We start from the raw sequence: 17,326 nt of genomic DNA on the forward strand, positions 1-17,326 counted from the left end.
TTGCTAAAAAGGGCGCATCCCTTGAAGCTTGCTCCGTAGACGTCCCAATTAGACTGGGTGGGATTAAGCGAAGGAGAGAGGTGAACATGATCGACCAAGCGGGAAAGGCGTGGGTTTAAGCGCGGGGCTGTAAGGTGTCGAAGATTATGTGTAGGTCTTACAACCTTAGACTAACAAAGTTGCTTCTATCATTAAAAAGAGAGGACTGTAGACTCATGACGGGTATTCTGACTGGACACTGCCTTCTGGCGTCACATGCCTTTAAATTAGGTCAGTGATAGCAGTTGTAGGAAATGCGAGCTGGAGGGGGAAATAATCGAGCACGTTCTGTGCTCGTGCGCCGCACTTGCCAGGCTAAGACTCTAGCTATTAGGGGTGATACAGTTTTCAGATCTAGAAGCAGCGAGTGGCTTAAGGCCTAAGAAGCTTTTAGTATTTGCCAAGAGGACGGATTTATTTTATAACATAGGTCCTGGTTTTTGATAGGGGTTTTCCGTTTGGTCGTTAAAACAAATTTCTGGTAACACTACGGACTCAATCAGCCTATGTGAGGTCCTCATGGACCGGCCAGTTCAACCTAACCTAACCTCTAATTGATGGTTTTATGTGCAGATAACTTTTTCGCTCTTATTTGGGAATCTATAAATCAAGTTTTGGTTTTAAATATGGAGATTCGTGCTATTAGCGAGCTTTGGGCATTATTTATTGCTTTTGCTTAGCTATATATTATTAAAATAAATTGTTAAAAAAACGATTGTGAGCACACAAAGAAATCTAGTTGTACTATGGCACTATTGTGAATACTTGATCATTACCGGCAGTTGCTAACATTCACCAGATGGTGGAGCAAGCGCATTTAAGTATTTATTGAAATGTGATTGATTGATAGAACAGCTGATTTCTGTTAATTTTTAATATGCGACTTTTATATTTATTGCGCAGGATGCGAACGGGTCGTGCTAGTATATTCAATTACAGTTAAGTCTTTTCTTTAAATATGTATAATAGACTCCCAGAAGATGGTAAATAATAATGCCGAAACGCTTGGAAGAAGAAGGAAAACTCTGATAAATGATTGCCAAAAATTATTCAAAATATTGCCAAAAAAAAAAAAAAAATGAACAATAATTATCTACTCTTGACTGCAAATTATTTTATCCCTCCAACATATTCCCTGTACCCCCAACTGTGATATTTTTATATGCTCATCCCTTCAAATTTCCGAATAGGCAGTTGTTGTGTTTGTTGTACATGTAATGTGTATGATTTTCAATTAAATTACGTTTACGCCTGACTATCTACATGACTGACTGACTGTCTGGCAGGCTATAAATTGTGCCACAACATTGAACAGTGTCGGCCATATAACTTTGTTATCGTGCAATTAATTTGACGATTTTTAATTTTATGTGCATGTATGTGTGTATGTAGTCGTTGCTGTCGTAGCGCGTAATTCTTTCCTGCCTGAGTTTCCGATGACGAGCAGCAGTGTAAATAAGCTGGACAACCGAAATTATTGTTTCACACACTTATAAAAGTGTGTGTACACGTGCGCATACGTACATAAAGTGTATATCATAGTGGGGTACAAAAAAAGGTCGATTTGCCAAAAGTATAAAATTCATTCCAATTATTTTAGGATACCTCTTCAAAAATTAAGAAAACCCGATCAAAATGAGAACTAAAAACGTTATGTAACTAAAGATGATGTAATGAATTTTTGAATGGCGTATCAATGTCCGGTGAAACGGTAAATAGTTGGCTGGTATCAAAAACTCTCCAGTAGATCAGTTGCTAAACTAACAGTTGGAACAGTGAAAAAACAGTCGACTTCAAAATACCATGTGAACCACTGGTGAGTCGATGTAAAAACAACTGGTTGATTTGTAAAAGTTAAACTCAAACTAGTTTGGTGGTCCGGCCGCGCATGCATGATACGACTGGATTCTCCAGCATCTTAAGAGCAAAGAGGTTACGAACTGCAATGTTTTGGCTGTTGTGTCAGTTTCGTGATATACTTAAACAGATGGTTACTGGGCAGCGTCACTGCGTTGTAGGTATAGATCTCTGTCTTCAAAATTTTGCGTGCTAGCATAAACAACAGAGCTCTTGCATTGTGCAGCTCTTTGTTTTCGCCGGTAATATTCAAAACCCTTTCCTGTAGCCCATTCTTTTCTGCGCCATCTAATCCAACGTCTTAAACTTCGTCTTCGTTGTCGCCTAAGTTTGTATTTTCGTCTTCGTCTTCGCGCTCGTGGTCGTATTTTCTTGGTCATGTTGTGAGCTTCATCTTCGCCTTGGTCTTCGTCATTATCGCCGTATTCGCCTTAATCTTAATCTTCGTGTTCGTTTTCCCCTTCACCTCCGTCTTTGTTTCATCTCCGTTTCCGTCACCGTCCTCTTCTCCATCTTCTTCTTGGTCTTCGTTTTAGTTTTCGTTTTCGTCTTCATTTTGGTCTTCGCTTTTTGTTGGTCCCGGTCCGTCTTCGTGTTCCCTTAGTTATGATCTTCGTTTTAGTCTTCGTCTAGCTTTTTCTCTTCATTATTTCTTCCGTCTTTCTCTTTCGTTATTGTCTCCTTGTTTGTATTTATCTGCGTTTTCGACCTTATATTTGTGATCGTTTTCGCTTTTACTATGGAATAAGGTAATTATTTGTCTATATAGATTTGCCGATGATAATACACTCGTTTACTTGGCGGAAAAAATCTTAAATTTTGTTTTATTTCAAAATCGCTTATAAATTGTTTGATGTAAGCGACGATATGACCTTTAGATCTATGTAGATCCTTTGCGTTTAAAATAGAACAAATTGTTGCCCCTAGAGAAAGCCGCGCTTCTGTTAGTCCGCTAGTTTGCTTGTAAGTGCTAACGTTGCCACTTTTAATCATTTGCGAAAATGGCTGTACAGCGACTCTACACGGCCATATAAATACAATACACATACTTACATAGATACACATATACAAACTTATATAGCAACAATTTAATTTAATTTTAATGAACGCAAAAAAAAACAAGTAAGAACGGGACTGTCTTCGGCTGTGCCGAAGACTTCATACCTTTCATGAATGGGGCTGAACAATAATCTTATCCCGTTCGTAATCTCCGAATAATCGGATGTATAAGATAAGAAATATATAGTGAACAGATCTGCATACCTTAACGATTTTTAAGATAAATATAAAATAAAAAACAGGTAGGTAATTTGTGTGAGGATGCAAAGTTTCTGGTTTTTTGTGGTCTGCGTGTAAAAACTATGACTGCGAATCACGTATTTCAACAATATATGACGTAAACGTAACTATTTGATGAAATTTGATGAATTTTTAAGCTTCTAGCCGTAAAAAGGGGGCAAAAATTGAGTTTATATGGGGTATATAATATATATACCACCGATCTCTATGATCTTTTCAGACAACAATAAATGCTATATACGTAAGCATTTGGTGAAAGTTGAAGCTTCTAGCTGTTAAAATGGGGAAGAAATTGCGCAAAGTTTCTTATCTGAACAATCGGTTGTATGGGATATATACTATATATACCACCGGTATCAATGATTTTCTCAGACAACAATATATGCTATATACTGAAGCATTTGGTGAAATTTGAAGCGTCTAGCTGTTAAAACGGGGTAGAAATTGCGAAAAGTTTCTTATCTGAACAATCGGTTGTATGAGATATATACTATATATACAACCGATCTCTATGATTTTTTCAGACAACAATATATGCTATATACGTAAGTATTCGGTGAAATTTGAAGCTTCTAGCTGTTAAAATGGGGCTAAAATTTGCGAAAATATATATATATATATATACTATATATATATACTATATATACCACCATATATATACTATATATACCACCGATCTCTATGATTTTTTCAGACAACAATATATGCTATATACGTAAGTATTCGGTGAAGTTTGAAGCTTCAATCTGTTAAATTGGGTAAGATATTACAAAAATCCTCTTTTTCTGAAAAATCGGTTGTATGGAGGATATATGCTATAGTGGTCCGATCCGGTCGGTTCCGACAAATGTCTAATCGGACACCCAAATACACCCGCTCACCAAATTTTATCAAGATATCTCAAAAATTGAGGGACTAGTTTGCATACAAACAGACAGACGGACAGACGGACAGACGTACAGACGGACATGGCTAAATCAACTCAGCTCTTCAACCTGATTATTTCGGTATACTTAATGGTGGGTCTATCTATTTTCCTTTAAGGACTTACAATTTTCGGTTTCGTGACGAAATTAATATACCATTTCATTTTCATGAAAGGTATAAAAACAAGTAAGGAAGGCTACTTCTACTTAATATGGAAGGTGTCACACCCATTTTACAAAGTTTTTTCTAAACTTATATTTTGCGTCAATAGACCAATCCAATTACCATGTTTCATCTCTTTTTTCATATTTGTTATAGAATTATAGCATTTTTTTCATTTTTCGTAATTTTCGATATCGAAAAAGTGGGCGTGGTTATAGTCCGATTTCGTTCACTTTAAATAGCGATCTGAGATGTGCGCCCAGGAATCTACATACCAAATTTCATCAAGATACCTTAAAAGTGACTCAAGTTATTGTGTTTGCGGACGGACGGACGGACATGGCTAAATTAATTTTTTTTTTCGCCCAGATCATTTTGATATATAGAAGTCTATATTTATCTCGATTAGTTTATGCCGTTACGGATTACCGTTATGCGAACAAAGTTAATATACTCTGTGAGCTCTGCTCAGTTGAGTATAAAAATAATGAGCAATATCCACCAAAGTCATATTATTATGATGTTACAGTGAGTAACTTTGTATAAACGTCAAACGGTTACCTTACCAACTATAAGCAAGAGCGCTGCTATTGCTACTTTAATTTGCTTTTTTTCTTCATTCCATTTTCATTTAAATTTCCATAATTCGCATAAATTAAATTGCTTTTTTCAGCTTTTATATCATTTTCACTTACCGTATTGCATGGCAACGCTTTTGTCCTCAACTCGGCTGACGTAGCAACAGAGTTCATCCTGACGTTCGGCATTCTCGATCAGCTCCGCTTCGACTGAAAATCCCCACATTTGTTCAGGTGTGGTACGTTGTAACTGTACGTGATAGATTATCTTCGCGCAGACCTCAACAAATTCATGATTATGCAACTTTAGTAGAGAGAAATATAAAGAAGATAAAAATTATGAATAAATTAGAATTACTAATGAAAATATGTAATTTATAAAATCGTGAAAGCTCAAGGAGAAGAACCTCAATTTGTTATTACTGTATGAAACTGAAATGGACTGAGGCAGTACTCGATAGCCTTGATTGGAAATCAGTCAGCCCAATTCTAAATAAAAATTCCTTTCGAGGTTTTCCCATCTCTCATTTGTTATTAATAAAAAAACCTTAGAGAATTTTTTCACTTATCGCTTTCCTCTCATTCTGAACAATGTTCGAAGAGAAAAACCGGTTAAGGGAGAAAAGTAAGAATTATTAATGTGATTGCAAGGGGAGATATCGCCTTCAATTCTAAGTTTTTTCAGTTGTTAAATTGAAGGCAACACAGCAAATCCCTTAAGTGAATTGTTTTTGTTTTTTTTTTTTTGTAACGAAGAACATAGTAATTTGTGCTAAAAGGAGGTACGAGGTCCTATTTGGATCATGCCAGAATTGGGAGGCGCGACTCTGCAGGAGAAAAATTGCACAAAACGTCCAGGAATAAATCTAGATAGAAACCTTTCGCCGAGCTCAACGTGAAGAGAAGAGTAAAGAAGGTGTTGACAGGACTTTATGGATGTAAACAATGGTCGGGTGGAGGTGGGGTCTCATTGAATATGAGAACCTACCTAAAATGTAGACGGGGTATGCAGGCTTTGAATGCTTAGCTTTACTTTAGCCCTAAAAACAACCCCGAGGGCTGCACTGAGGCCCAGCGCTTCGGGTAAGCTTAACCGAAGACCATAAAGCCATTGTAGTATAGCGTCATCAATTAAATGACGAAAAGACTACTCGATTCCATATATGTGCTGCGAAGGGGCGCTTAGAGCCACAATAGAGACGGCTGTTTGGCGGAAGGGTGAGCAAATGACGGACTAGGTTCTATACGTGTACACCGATAGTTTCAAACTAATGGAAGGAATAGTCTGTGGTATATAGAAACAAACAGATTCTACATGCTGTCAGATCACTGTAGCGTTTTACAGGCCAAAGCTCTAGCCGTAGCCAAAGAAGTAGAAACACTGGAAGAAAATGCTTAAACTGTAGCCGCGTCAACTTTGATATTAACAGCCAAGCAGCAATTAAGGAAATAATCTCGCATAGCACAGCATCTAAAAGAATGTTAAAGTATACGCAATCTTTGAAAAGAATCGAAACAGCTTTGTTTCTCATACATCTTTATTGGTTTCCATGGCTTATGGGAAAAGAGGGGAATGAAAAAGCGGATGAACTAGCTAAAAATGGCGCATCCCTCGTAACGTGCTCAGCAGACCTCCGAATCAGATTGGCGAGGGTTGCTCATGATCGACCAAGCATGAAAGGCGTGGACCCAAGAGCAGGGTTGTCAAGTTTAGGTCTTATAACCTTAAATTGACAAAGTTTCTCCAATTATTAAAAAGAGAGTACTGCAGACTTATGACGAGTATTCTGACTGGACACTGCCTTCTGGCGTCACATGCCTTTAAATTATGCTCAATCAGTGATTGCAGATTGGCAGGAGTGCCAATAAATGCTACTTTGAACTTGATAGGCAATTGAAAAGTAAAGTCCTCTCTCCGCAAACGAAAATCGTGCTCTACAAGTCAATTATCGTACTCGTCTTGCTATATGGTGCACAAGCATGTACCATGACAACATCATATGAAGCGGCTCTGGGAGTGTTCGAGAGAAAACCGAAGAAGATTCAATGATGAGCTGTACAAGTTTTACGCAGCCATCAAAATAGTCCAGCGAATTCAAATGCAGCGGCTACGCTGGCTAGGTCGTGTTACGCGCTGACGATTAGGAATGATGACGCTCCGGTTAAGAATGTATTTTTCTTGGAACCCGTCTATGGAAGCAGAGGAAGAGAGCGGCCCCCACTTCGCTGGAAGGACCTGGTGGAAAATAATTTAAACTCCCTTTGTGTGAGCAATTGGCGCCAGGGCGAAGAAGCAACTGGCGCGTCTTGATGGACGGTCATAATCATTTAAACGGCTAAGCGCCAATTAAGTAAGTAAGTAAGTGATAGCAGATGTAGGAAGTGCGGGTTGGAGGAGGAAACATTCCAGCACTTTTTGTACTCATGCCCAGCGCTTGCAACGCTAAGACTACAGCTGTTGGAGTTACACAGCTGTCAGATCTAAAAGCAACAAAAGGCATAGGTCCTAGAAAACTTCTGGCATTTGCACGGAGGATGGTGTCTTTTTATAACATAAGTCCTGATTTTGATAGGGTTTTTCAGTTTGGTCGTTAAACAAACTGATGGGTAAGACTACGGACTCTCTCAGTCTATGTAAGTTCCTCATAGACCGGCCAGTTCAACCTAACATAGCTTTAAAATATTCAGACATGGTTTCGAAAAGTTTGTTCCAAAGTAGTTCTGAAAACAGATCCGAGATCATGTCTTACCAGTAGATTACTGAATTATATCGAAATAGGACCTGAATTTGTTACAGACACCAAAACTATTTAAAGAAAAGATATAAGAAAAGAACGAAATCGTGCCGGAATGAATATAAATTGATCTCTAAAGGGCCCAAACATCATGAATAGAAAAATCTATATGAATAAAATTATAGTAAACGTAGTAGAAGTATATATGTATGTTATCATTTGTTAATGTATGTACGTAATGAACATTATTTGCCGACTTTAGTTCAAGAAAAACATGGGAAAATTCCATACAATAAGCATAGCTCCATAGTGACGAATAACAGTAAACAAAGTGCCATTGAACTGATTTTTACTACGACAACATTGTTGTGTATTATTGTGCTTTTTATGTTATATGGACTTATAATAATTATATATGTTCGAATGTAAATACCATGCAGAGAAGTGTTGGCTTAGTAGCTACCTCACAATGTGAGGGATTCCCGCGCCTATTTCGGGATAGTTTCGGGACCATTCTGAGACCTTGCCGTTTTCATTACCGAACTTTCTCTATCCTTATCACTTTGAGATGGTTTTAGAACTATCCGCGAATCTGTGAACGCTGCTAATCAACCAACTGTTAACGCGATTCGATGAGGGCCGTCAAATTTATGGCGTACGTAAATGACGTTTCAGCTTTCACAAAATTTTCAAACTACGTTCAAACAATTAGCTATTGGATGGAGCGGGCGCTTTAGGATATACTCACCGCGGCATTTAATATCAAGTTGGGCGTAAACGCGGATAAGATGGATATGGTCTTGTTCACTAGTAAGTAGTAAATTAGAACAGGCCTAAGCTAGGATGGATTACACTGCAGAGTGAATCTTCTACAAAATATTTATGAATCTTTCTAAACAGAAATTGTTATGGAAGCTGAAAATGGAGGAGAGAATAAAGAAGGACTCGACAACACTTTATGAATGTAAAGAGTATGCTTGGGTGTACTTGAGGTCTATCGTCGTCTATTCCATTATATATATATATAGTTATAGCGATTGCGAAAGCTTTATATAGAGTCCTTTTCTGGTGAACGGCAACACAAAGATAACCTCCTAAAAAAATTAGCGGGGTCATGCAGGTTATCAATGCTCAACATAACGAGAGTCTTGGAAATAAGCTCGAACCAACAGACTACTTAGCTCCGTACTTTAGAGGCACAATAGAGGTGGTAGATTGGCGCAAGGGCGCTAAAGTGGCAGACGAGTGCATGCTGTTTTAGAAAAACTTGAGGCAAATAGCTTAAACTGCAGCCGCGCCAAAGTGCAGTTATGGCAATAATCACTCATAGAACAACATCTAAAAGAGTGTTAGGGTGTTAGAAATCCCTGGAAATAATCGGGATTTGGATGAGGATCCCTCGAAGCTTGTACCTTGGGCGTCCTAATCAGATCGGACGGGGTTAAATAAGGCGAGAGTTTCACATAATCGACCAAGCAAAAAAGGCGTGGAACCAAGCACAGAGAGTTCGGTTGTAAACAAAATGGTATCGGTGCTATATCAGACAAAGGACCGTCATTCATAACACTCTCTTTTTTATTGAAGTATTGAAGTAATTTATAGGCTCATGATGGGTATTCTGACTATAAACTGCCTTCTAGCAACACATTCCTTTGAATTGTGCCGAGTTAGTGATAGCAGATTTAGAAAATGCAAGCTAAAGGGGTAAACGATCGAACATGTATTGTGCTCGTACACGGCGCTCGCCATGCATAGACCCCAGCTATAAGAAATAGAACAGCTATCAGATCTAGAAGCAACAAGTAGCATAGGTCCTATAAAGCTTCTATTATTCGTCAAGAGGACTGAGCTGTTTTATAATATGGGTTCTGTGTTCTGATAGGGGATTTCAGTTTGTTCTATGTGAGGTCACTTCCAGCCATACAGTTCAACTCAACCTAAACATGCAGACTCGTTCAAGAAATGTAAGATACAACTTTTCAGCTTAGTATTGGACTATATACGTAGCCACTTATGGAAATCGCTACATGGTATATTCATACAAACACATAAGTATTAATACATACATACACATAAATAAATAATGATTGTAAACTGCATTATTGTGTTTTCATAAATATGACTATTTACAACTCTTCATTTATTTTTTTTATTTAAATAAATAGCTATGTTTTATATTTGTTTTTATTTGGTAATATTATCATACGTATGTCTTAGCACATACATATACATTCACACATCCATATGTCCATTCGTTCATACGCTTATGTTCCCGTTATGTTTATTTATGTTTTTGCAAGTGATTTTGTTTGCTCTTCTGAATGCTCTTGGCATATCTCATTAAGTATGATTGATTGCTGTTAAGACGATGCTAGGCACATATAAATATGCGTAGTATATACATACGCATACACATTAGACTGGGTCGAAAAAAAAAGTTGCTAATGTCTGCCCCTAAATTTGAAGATTATGTTGAGAGGGTTTCGGAAAAAATTTTTTTTGAAAAGGTTTTTTCGTTGTAACTAGGTTATTTGACGTCCGATTTTTAAAATTGATATGCCATTATTTTGGCCTTGAGAAGCTTCACATTTTCGTTTAATGTCCTTTTAAGCTATGAAGTCATTTTCACATGATTGGGTCAGCTAACAAAGTTTTACCCCCCCTAATGTATGTTTTTTTCCTTAACAAACGAAATTACTTAAAAATTCAAGAAAATGTTGCTTCGAAACCATATTACTAAGATAATAAACAAAGAAGTTTTAGTAATTTCAATATTTATTGCAACTGTTATTTTACCTGATTCTTATTATACTTAGACCTGAAACTCATGATATTTTTGGAGGAGAAATTATTATTAGGGTTTGCATTGAAAAGTTAATAAAGATATGCTAAATGTCATAAATAGGGGAAGTCAAAGGAAATAAGTGAGTCAAACCTGTTGTTTCGTATTTATAATAATAACACTATGCAACAAAATCAACTTTTTTTCTGAGTATTGAACACAATCCGCTTCTTTTTAGAGATTGAGGCTTAAGTAGACAAAGTACTATCTGCGTTTTTCGAACTTATCCTCCAAAAAATAGATATCGGCTTACGAAGTTCGAAGTTCGAAATTCTACATTCCGAAATTTAATTTTTTTTGTTAACGCGTTCAGCAAATTGAAAAAGTAGAAGTCGGAGTCTGACTGTATTCAGAAGTGAGAGTCTGACTTTTCACCTCGTATAACAGCTGTTATACTAAATTTCTCAAAAAAGAATTCAGCCCTTCAAATAAGGGAAAAGAGCGGACCACGCCCACATTTTTACTTTTTCAATTCAAAAACTTCAAAAAATTTCGAAATGTAGAATTTCGAACTTGGTAGCCGATATCTGTTTTTTGGAGGATAAGTTGGAAAAACGCAGATAGTACTTTGTTTACTTAAGCCTCAATCAAAAAGCGGATAGTCGCCAATACTCATAAAAAAAGTTGATTTTGTCGCATAGCGTTATTATTATAATTACGAAACAACAGGTTTCACTCACTTATTTCCTTTGACTTCGTCTATTTATGATATTGGGTATATCTTTATTAACTTTTCAATGCAAACCCTGCAATTTTTCCTCCAAAAATATCATGAGTTTCAGGTCTAAGTATAATAAGAATCAGGTAAAATAACAGTTGCAATATATATTGATAGTACTAAAACTTCTTTGTTTATTATTTTAGTAATATGGTTTCAAAGAAATATTTTTTTGAATTTTTAAATACATTCGTTTGGTAAAGAAAAAAGTATACATTAGGGGGGGGGGGTAAAATTTTGTTAGCTGACCTAATCATGTGAAAATCACTTCATAGCTTAAAAGGACATTAAACAGAAATGTGAAGCTCCTCAAGGCCAAAATAATGGCATATCAATTTTACAAATCGGACGTCAAATAACCAAGTTACAACGAAAAAACCTTTTCGGCTGTGTTTCGAGGGATCAAAAATAATTAAAAAAAAATTTTCCGAAACCCTCTCAACATAATCTTTAAATTTAGGGGTGGACATTAGCAACGTTTTTTTTTTTGTATGGGGACCAACTCAGTCTAATACACGTACTAAAATATAAAAAAATTATATGGCAAATATTGCGCATACAGACAATCCATTGTTCGCTTTGCATATATGTCACTTTTCCTTGTGCAAGAGGACATTTGCATTTATTTTCATTCATATCTGCTACAAATCGACAATTGCAGTCCATCAACTGCTGAAGCCGCTAGCATAACTATCTGTCTGCATATTTGCATATGTTAATATGAAATGTAGTAATGTACAAATATTTATAAAAATGAAAATTTTTATAAATGGATTGATGTTTGCAAATATTAATGGTCATTTGCATGCGCGTAAGGAGTGAGGAGTAAAATTGATTTATGCTAGCAGTAGTTTTGCTTTATTTATTTTATCTTAAATATTTAATATTCAGTGTTTATTTGCAAAAGATTTATTCATTTTATTATTATGTATTCATCTTGTTTTTTTTTTTAATTCATAATTGTGTAAATCTCTTACGTGTGTGTGTGGAATCTGTGTCGTTAAAACTATGGACTGTATACATCAGCGATAAATAAATTATTGTCATTTTGTATCGGGAAAATGTTTTAAAACAACAATATTTTATAAGAATTCATAGAAAATCATTAATGCTTTGAATCTACAACTAGGAATTCGGCACTTTCATTTCAAATTCAAATTGTTATTGGCGATTCCGTACTCAGCATACAAACATATATGGTTCTGGCAAATTTATTTTTCAGTTAAAGTTATATATGACTCAAAGTTTTGTTTTAAACAACTTTATTTAGTTTGAATGTAATATATTGGTTAATCTATTCAATAATTAAGTTTTTGTCTCTCAATCAAACAAAAATGTCGATGGACGCCAGGGCGTATGAGTAACATTTTAACCCTTTCGTTGGATTTGCCCATACATGTTAAATTCCAATTAGACTTAGTAATTGATGCAATTGGTTTATATTCTCTAATTCATTAAACAATTAGAAATAGTTCAACTAATTCCCATTAGATAATTGAAATTTTTTTCTAATGGTAAATCTAATTGCAATTAGTTGCCATTAGCAAAAAAATTGTTTTACCTTTACAATTAGAAATCTAATTGACTTCTGCTAATGCAATTAGATATTAAATTAGCTCAATTATTTATATTTATTTACATCATTATTCGTTCACTTCAATCATTCTTTGAAAAAAGTTATCTTTATCAAAATAATTGATTCTAATTCGAGGTAATTGAATATCTAATTGCATTAGCAGAAGCCAATTAAATTTCTAATTGTAAAGGTAAACCAATTTTTGCTAGTGGCAACTAATTCCAATTAGATTTACCATTAGAAACAAAATTTCAATTATCTAATGGGAATTAGTTGAACTATTTCTAATTGTTTAATGAATTAGAGAATTTCACAAATGAAGGTTAATTAGCAATCATTAGCATTATCTAATCATTACTTAACATTTATGGATTTGCCTAATATGTCCATTACACATCTTCAAAAAATTTTAAAAATTACTTTGCTTCATATTTTTAGAATTTGCTTTATAGCAAGCCTTGAAATAGAGTGTTTTCAACGTAGTAATCGTTGCTTAAAAAAAAGCGAGCTGAAGCGTTTTTTGTGTGTGTTGCGATTTTAAACGTTTTATCCCAAAAAAAGTGGTTAAAATTCTTTACGTGCTTTGTAAATTGATCTCTTTGGTAAAATATTATATAAATAATACATTTGTACCGGTATCATTCTAATACAGTGTTATGTGCAAGGTGTGTGTGCAGCTGTCTCCAATACAGTTATAGTTGATCGATTTTTACGGTATATATATATATGTAGATACTGTTTATTTAGTACCAACCGATTGTTTACTTTTTGCAAAGTTTAATTTTGAAATAGGCTAAGGCTTGTTTTGATTTTTAGGCATGGAAGATAAAGAAGAAAGAAAGAGAAGAAGGGAATACAAAAGACCACTAAGTGAAAAAGAACTGCTAAAAGCAATCGAGAAGGGATCTGATCTAGATCTAGGTGATGACGAAGCAGATACTCCCATGCTGCCAAGTTCAATTACATTTAGAAAACCACCTGAATCGGAGTCTGAAGGAGATTCAAGCGAAGATGAAGACTATTATACGAAGGAAACCATTGTTGCAGTGCAGCACAATCCGAAAGTATTGCGTAATAGAACAGTAGTGCCATCAGATATGCATAGTGACGTAAACTTTTCGAAAAGTTCTCTTCATGCTGCAACTGTAGACGCCCAAACACCTCAAGCAACCAATGGAGATGAAGGTGCAACTATCGAAATTCCATGTTCGTCCAAATGCACGAAAAAACGAACAGTCGAATGGCGAAATGTGAGAAATATGACAACAATTGATAATGCCCCGAAATTCAACCACCTCAGAGAGTAGCATCGGTGAATACACCATACAAGTACTTTTGCAATTATTTAGATTATTCGTTTTTCAAAATGGCATCTTTCTATACAAATCTGTATACTGTTCGAAATGAAACGACAAACTTTCAACCATCTACACCTAGCGAAATTCATCAGTGTTTGCTTTGCATGGATTGCTAAGCATTTATAAATATCCGAGAATCTCTATACACTGGGCTACTCCGAATCACACTGATCTTTTTGCCGACAATATGAGTGAGAATAGGTTTTACAAACTTAGGACACACCTTCATATTGCTGATGATTGTACACGACCACCGAACAATTCAGACAAGTTTTCAAGTAACATTCATTAGAACCTTATTTTCTAATATATTATTCCTCCATACACTAACATTGAGCCAAAATGGGTTGGCATTAGCATTTTCTATAACATTGGATGTATATTGCTCTACAACCCTTGACTTGCTGTAACCATTAGAATGGACTACCCACAAAAAAGTAACCCGAGCGGGTAAAAATGAAATGTCATTTTTGTATATCTTCTTAGGGCCTGAGTGGTAGGAAAAAAAATTATTTCACTGCTAGTTTGGTTTAGCCATTGAAAGGGTTAACATGCATGCACCGAGAAAGAAAGTTGATTGACCATGGTAAATATTGACATAAGTATGTATGTATGTACATATCTTCATAGCATGAATTAGACTACATCACGTAATACGACTTCTATAAACTTATTTGACAAGAATATATACTGGAATTATCGGTTATTATTATTATAGCCGGTAAATTCTCAGAGCGAGGCACCATTAAGAACAGGGCAACTATTTAAGACCGGGTACTTTTTCAAAAGAGTACTTTTAGAACCGAGTACTTTTGAAAAACCGGCTGTTTTTCATAACTGTGTACTTTTTAGAGCTGGCTACTTTTTTAAAGCAGAGTTCATGTTTAGAATCGATTACTTTTTAAAACGCGTTACTACTTTGCGCCGGAAATTTTTTAAGAGCCATGTACACTTTAAGAACCGGGTACTTTTAAAAAACGGTTACTTTTTTGAGCCGAGTACTCTTTTGGAACGGGTACTTTTTCAAAGCTTTGGCTTTTCATAAAATCATGCAAGTGAAAAAAATATATAAATTTAAGTAGCAAATTGAATCATAGATATACATAATCTGGATGTGCTTGTCATGGGCATTAAAAGTAATCACTCTCCATTCTGGGGAATTGCCCATTCTCAACGCTGGTATTTTAGGTTTTTAGTAAGTTCGCCCTGCGTCCGTAGGCGGAATATTATTGCTTTGAAGAGACTGTGTGTATTCAATCAGGATATATAAATCTCAACCCTTAAATATGTTGACCATAATTAAATTGCGGTGTAAATTTCAAGTTCTGACTTCGCATCGGGAGTTAATTGTCGACAGTATGGCCTTTGAGTGTGATTTCTGCTCTTGCGTTACTTACCCGCTTCTCTACTTTTCGTCGGGCTAAAGGCACATATGCTGTAAAAGGCGCTCCATTAGCCATCATCAGGGGACAAGATTTCGTTCTCGTTCTCTCCTGCTCCGCTTAGCATCTTCGCATCCGTGATATTCACCGATTTCTCCATTGTCTTGACCTTCATAAAACTCAAAGTCATAATATTTGTCTCATTTTCTTCTTCGTCTTTGTATACCATCCTACCATCGCTTTTCATTTTTTTGTTCTTAACTCTCTCATCATCTTTACGATAGCATTTTCTTGTGGTTTCGAATCTACCTTCGTCTCATTTAAAACTTTAATGTTTGCTTATTCTTTCTTAATGCCCTAAACTTCATCTTCGGTTTTGTCTTCAAATTTGTGTTTAGTCCTCCTCTTTGCCCTTTCTTTCATCTTCATATCTGTTCCTTTATCTTAGTATTCGTCTTGCCGTAATTTTACCCTTGGCCTTCTTCTTTATGTTCGTTTTCCCTTTCTTTTGACCAACGGCTTGATCTCCGGCTTTATCTTAACCTCCTTTATTGTGCTCATATTTCTCTATTGCCTCGAGAGATAAGAAATCTTCTTTATATTTGACATCGTCTTTATATTCGTGGCTCCTGCAACCTTTTTTAATTTATAGTAGTTTTCGCCTTCGTATTTGTCTTTTCCTTTCAGTTGGCCTTTGTCTTCTTACTAAACTTTCTGTTCCTTTTCAGTGTTCGGTTTTGTTTTATTCGTCTTGATCGGGATCTGGGCCTTGGTCTAGGTCTTGGCATTGATACCAGTTCTTGCTATTGGTATTGCTCTTCATCTTTGTCTTGGTCTTGCTCTGGCGAACAGAACTGGTTTTCCGATGATTTTACAAATATGTTAATATCCAACCCTATTTCGTTATATTCTAGTGAATTCCCTGAAGGTTTGCCGCTTATTGCACAAAACTTTGAAATTCGTCCAAATATTGATTCGCTTAAGTTTTACAATAACTTTCAGAAATGCCTTCAATTCCAGCTGCAGCGAAGTTTCTCTTTTGTCTGAAGCCAACTTCATGGTCTATCAAAAGTTTGTGATATGCCATGCAAAATACCTTCATGATATGCATGTCCTCACGGAGACAACCTAAGCAGAATTGCAATATCTTGGGAGGCTGCAGATTGTCAGAAGAAAATTGATTTAAAAGATTTGCTACAGAGGAGAATAATTTTATTTTCTTGCGCATTATTTCAACAGCTGAAGTGGCATCCATCATAGTCGAAAAAAAGTTTATATATAATTTATTGAAATTTGTGTGTGTTTGCAACAGATCCTATATGGTGCAGTAGCATGGACCATGACAACATCAGATGAAGCGGTTCTGGGGGAGTGTTCGAGAGAAAGGTTCTTGGAAAGATTTTTGTACCTCTACACGTTGGAAATGGCGAGTACGGAAGAAGATTTAAAGATGAGCTGTAATTTACGCAGACCTCAACATAATCCAGCGAAGAAAAAAGCAGCGGCTACGCTGGCTAGGGCATGTTATGCGAATGAAAGATGACATTCCGGCTAAGAAAGTGTTTTTATCGATACTCGCCAATGAAGCAGAGGAACAAGGTGGCCTCCACTCGGCTGGAATAACCAGGTGGAAAACGATTTAAGCTCCCTTGGCCTGGCCAATTGGCGCCAGTTGGCAGAGTCAAGAAGCGCGCCCTGTTGGACGGTCATAACAGTTTAAAGGGCTAATCGCTAGTTAGGGAAGTAATTAAGGGCAAAAGGTTTCAAGATGGGTAACACCTAAGGAGGTTGGAGAAGCCAAAAAGAAAATGCATTGCTGTAAAAATAATTGTTATCCAGTGCAGAACCACAGT

The 17,326-nt window shown here is 36.1% G+C and overlaps 1 protein-coding gene across 9 annotated transcripts in view; it reads right to left on the minus strand.

The window, feature by feature from the left end:
- sif (still life) overlaps positions 1–17,326 on the minus strand; it is an 843,636-nt gene that overhangs the window by 187,436 nt on the left and 638,874 nt on the right. For all 9 annotated transcript variants that reach the window (XM_067789261.1, XM_067789264.1, XM_067789263.1 and 6 more), the window contains one exon: positions 4,980–5,166. In XM_067789261.1, the coding sequence (XP_067645362.1) occupies positions 4,980–5,166 (187 nt within the window). The remainder of the gene's footprint in view (positions 1–4,979; positions 5,167–17,326) is intronic.

Source organism: Eurosta solidaginis, chromosome 5 (genome assembly GCF_040869045.1).
Source record: "Eurosta solidaginis isolate ZX-2024a chromosome 5, ASM4086904v1, whole genome shotgun sequence".
In the NCBI taxonomy this organism is placed as follows: Eukaryota; Metazoa; Arthropoda; class Insecta; order Diptera; family Tephritidae; genus Eurosta; species Eurosta solidaginis.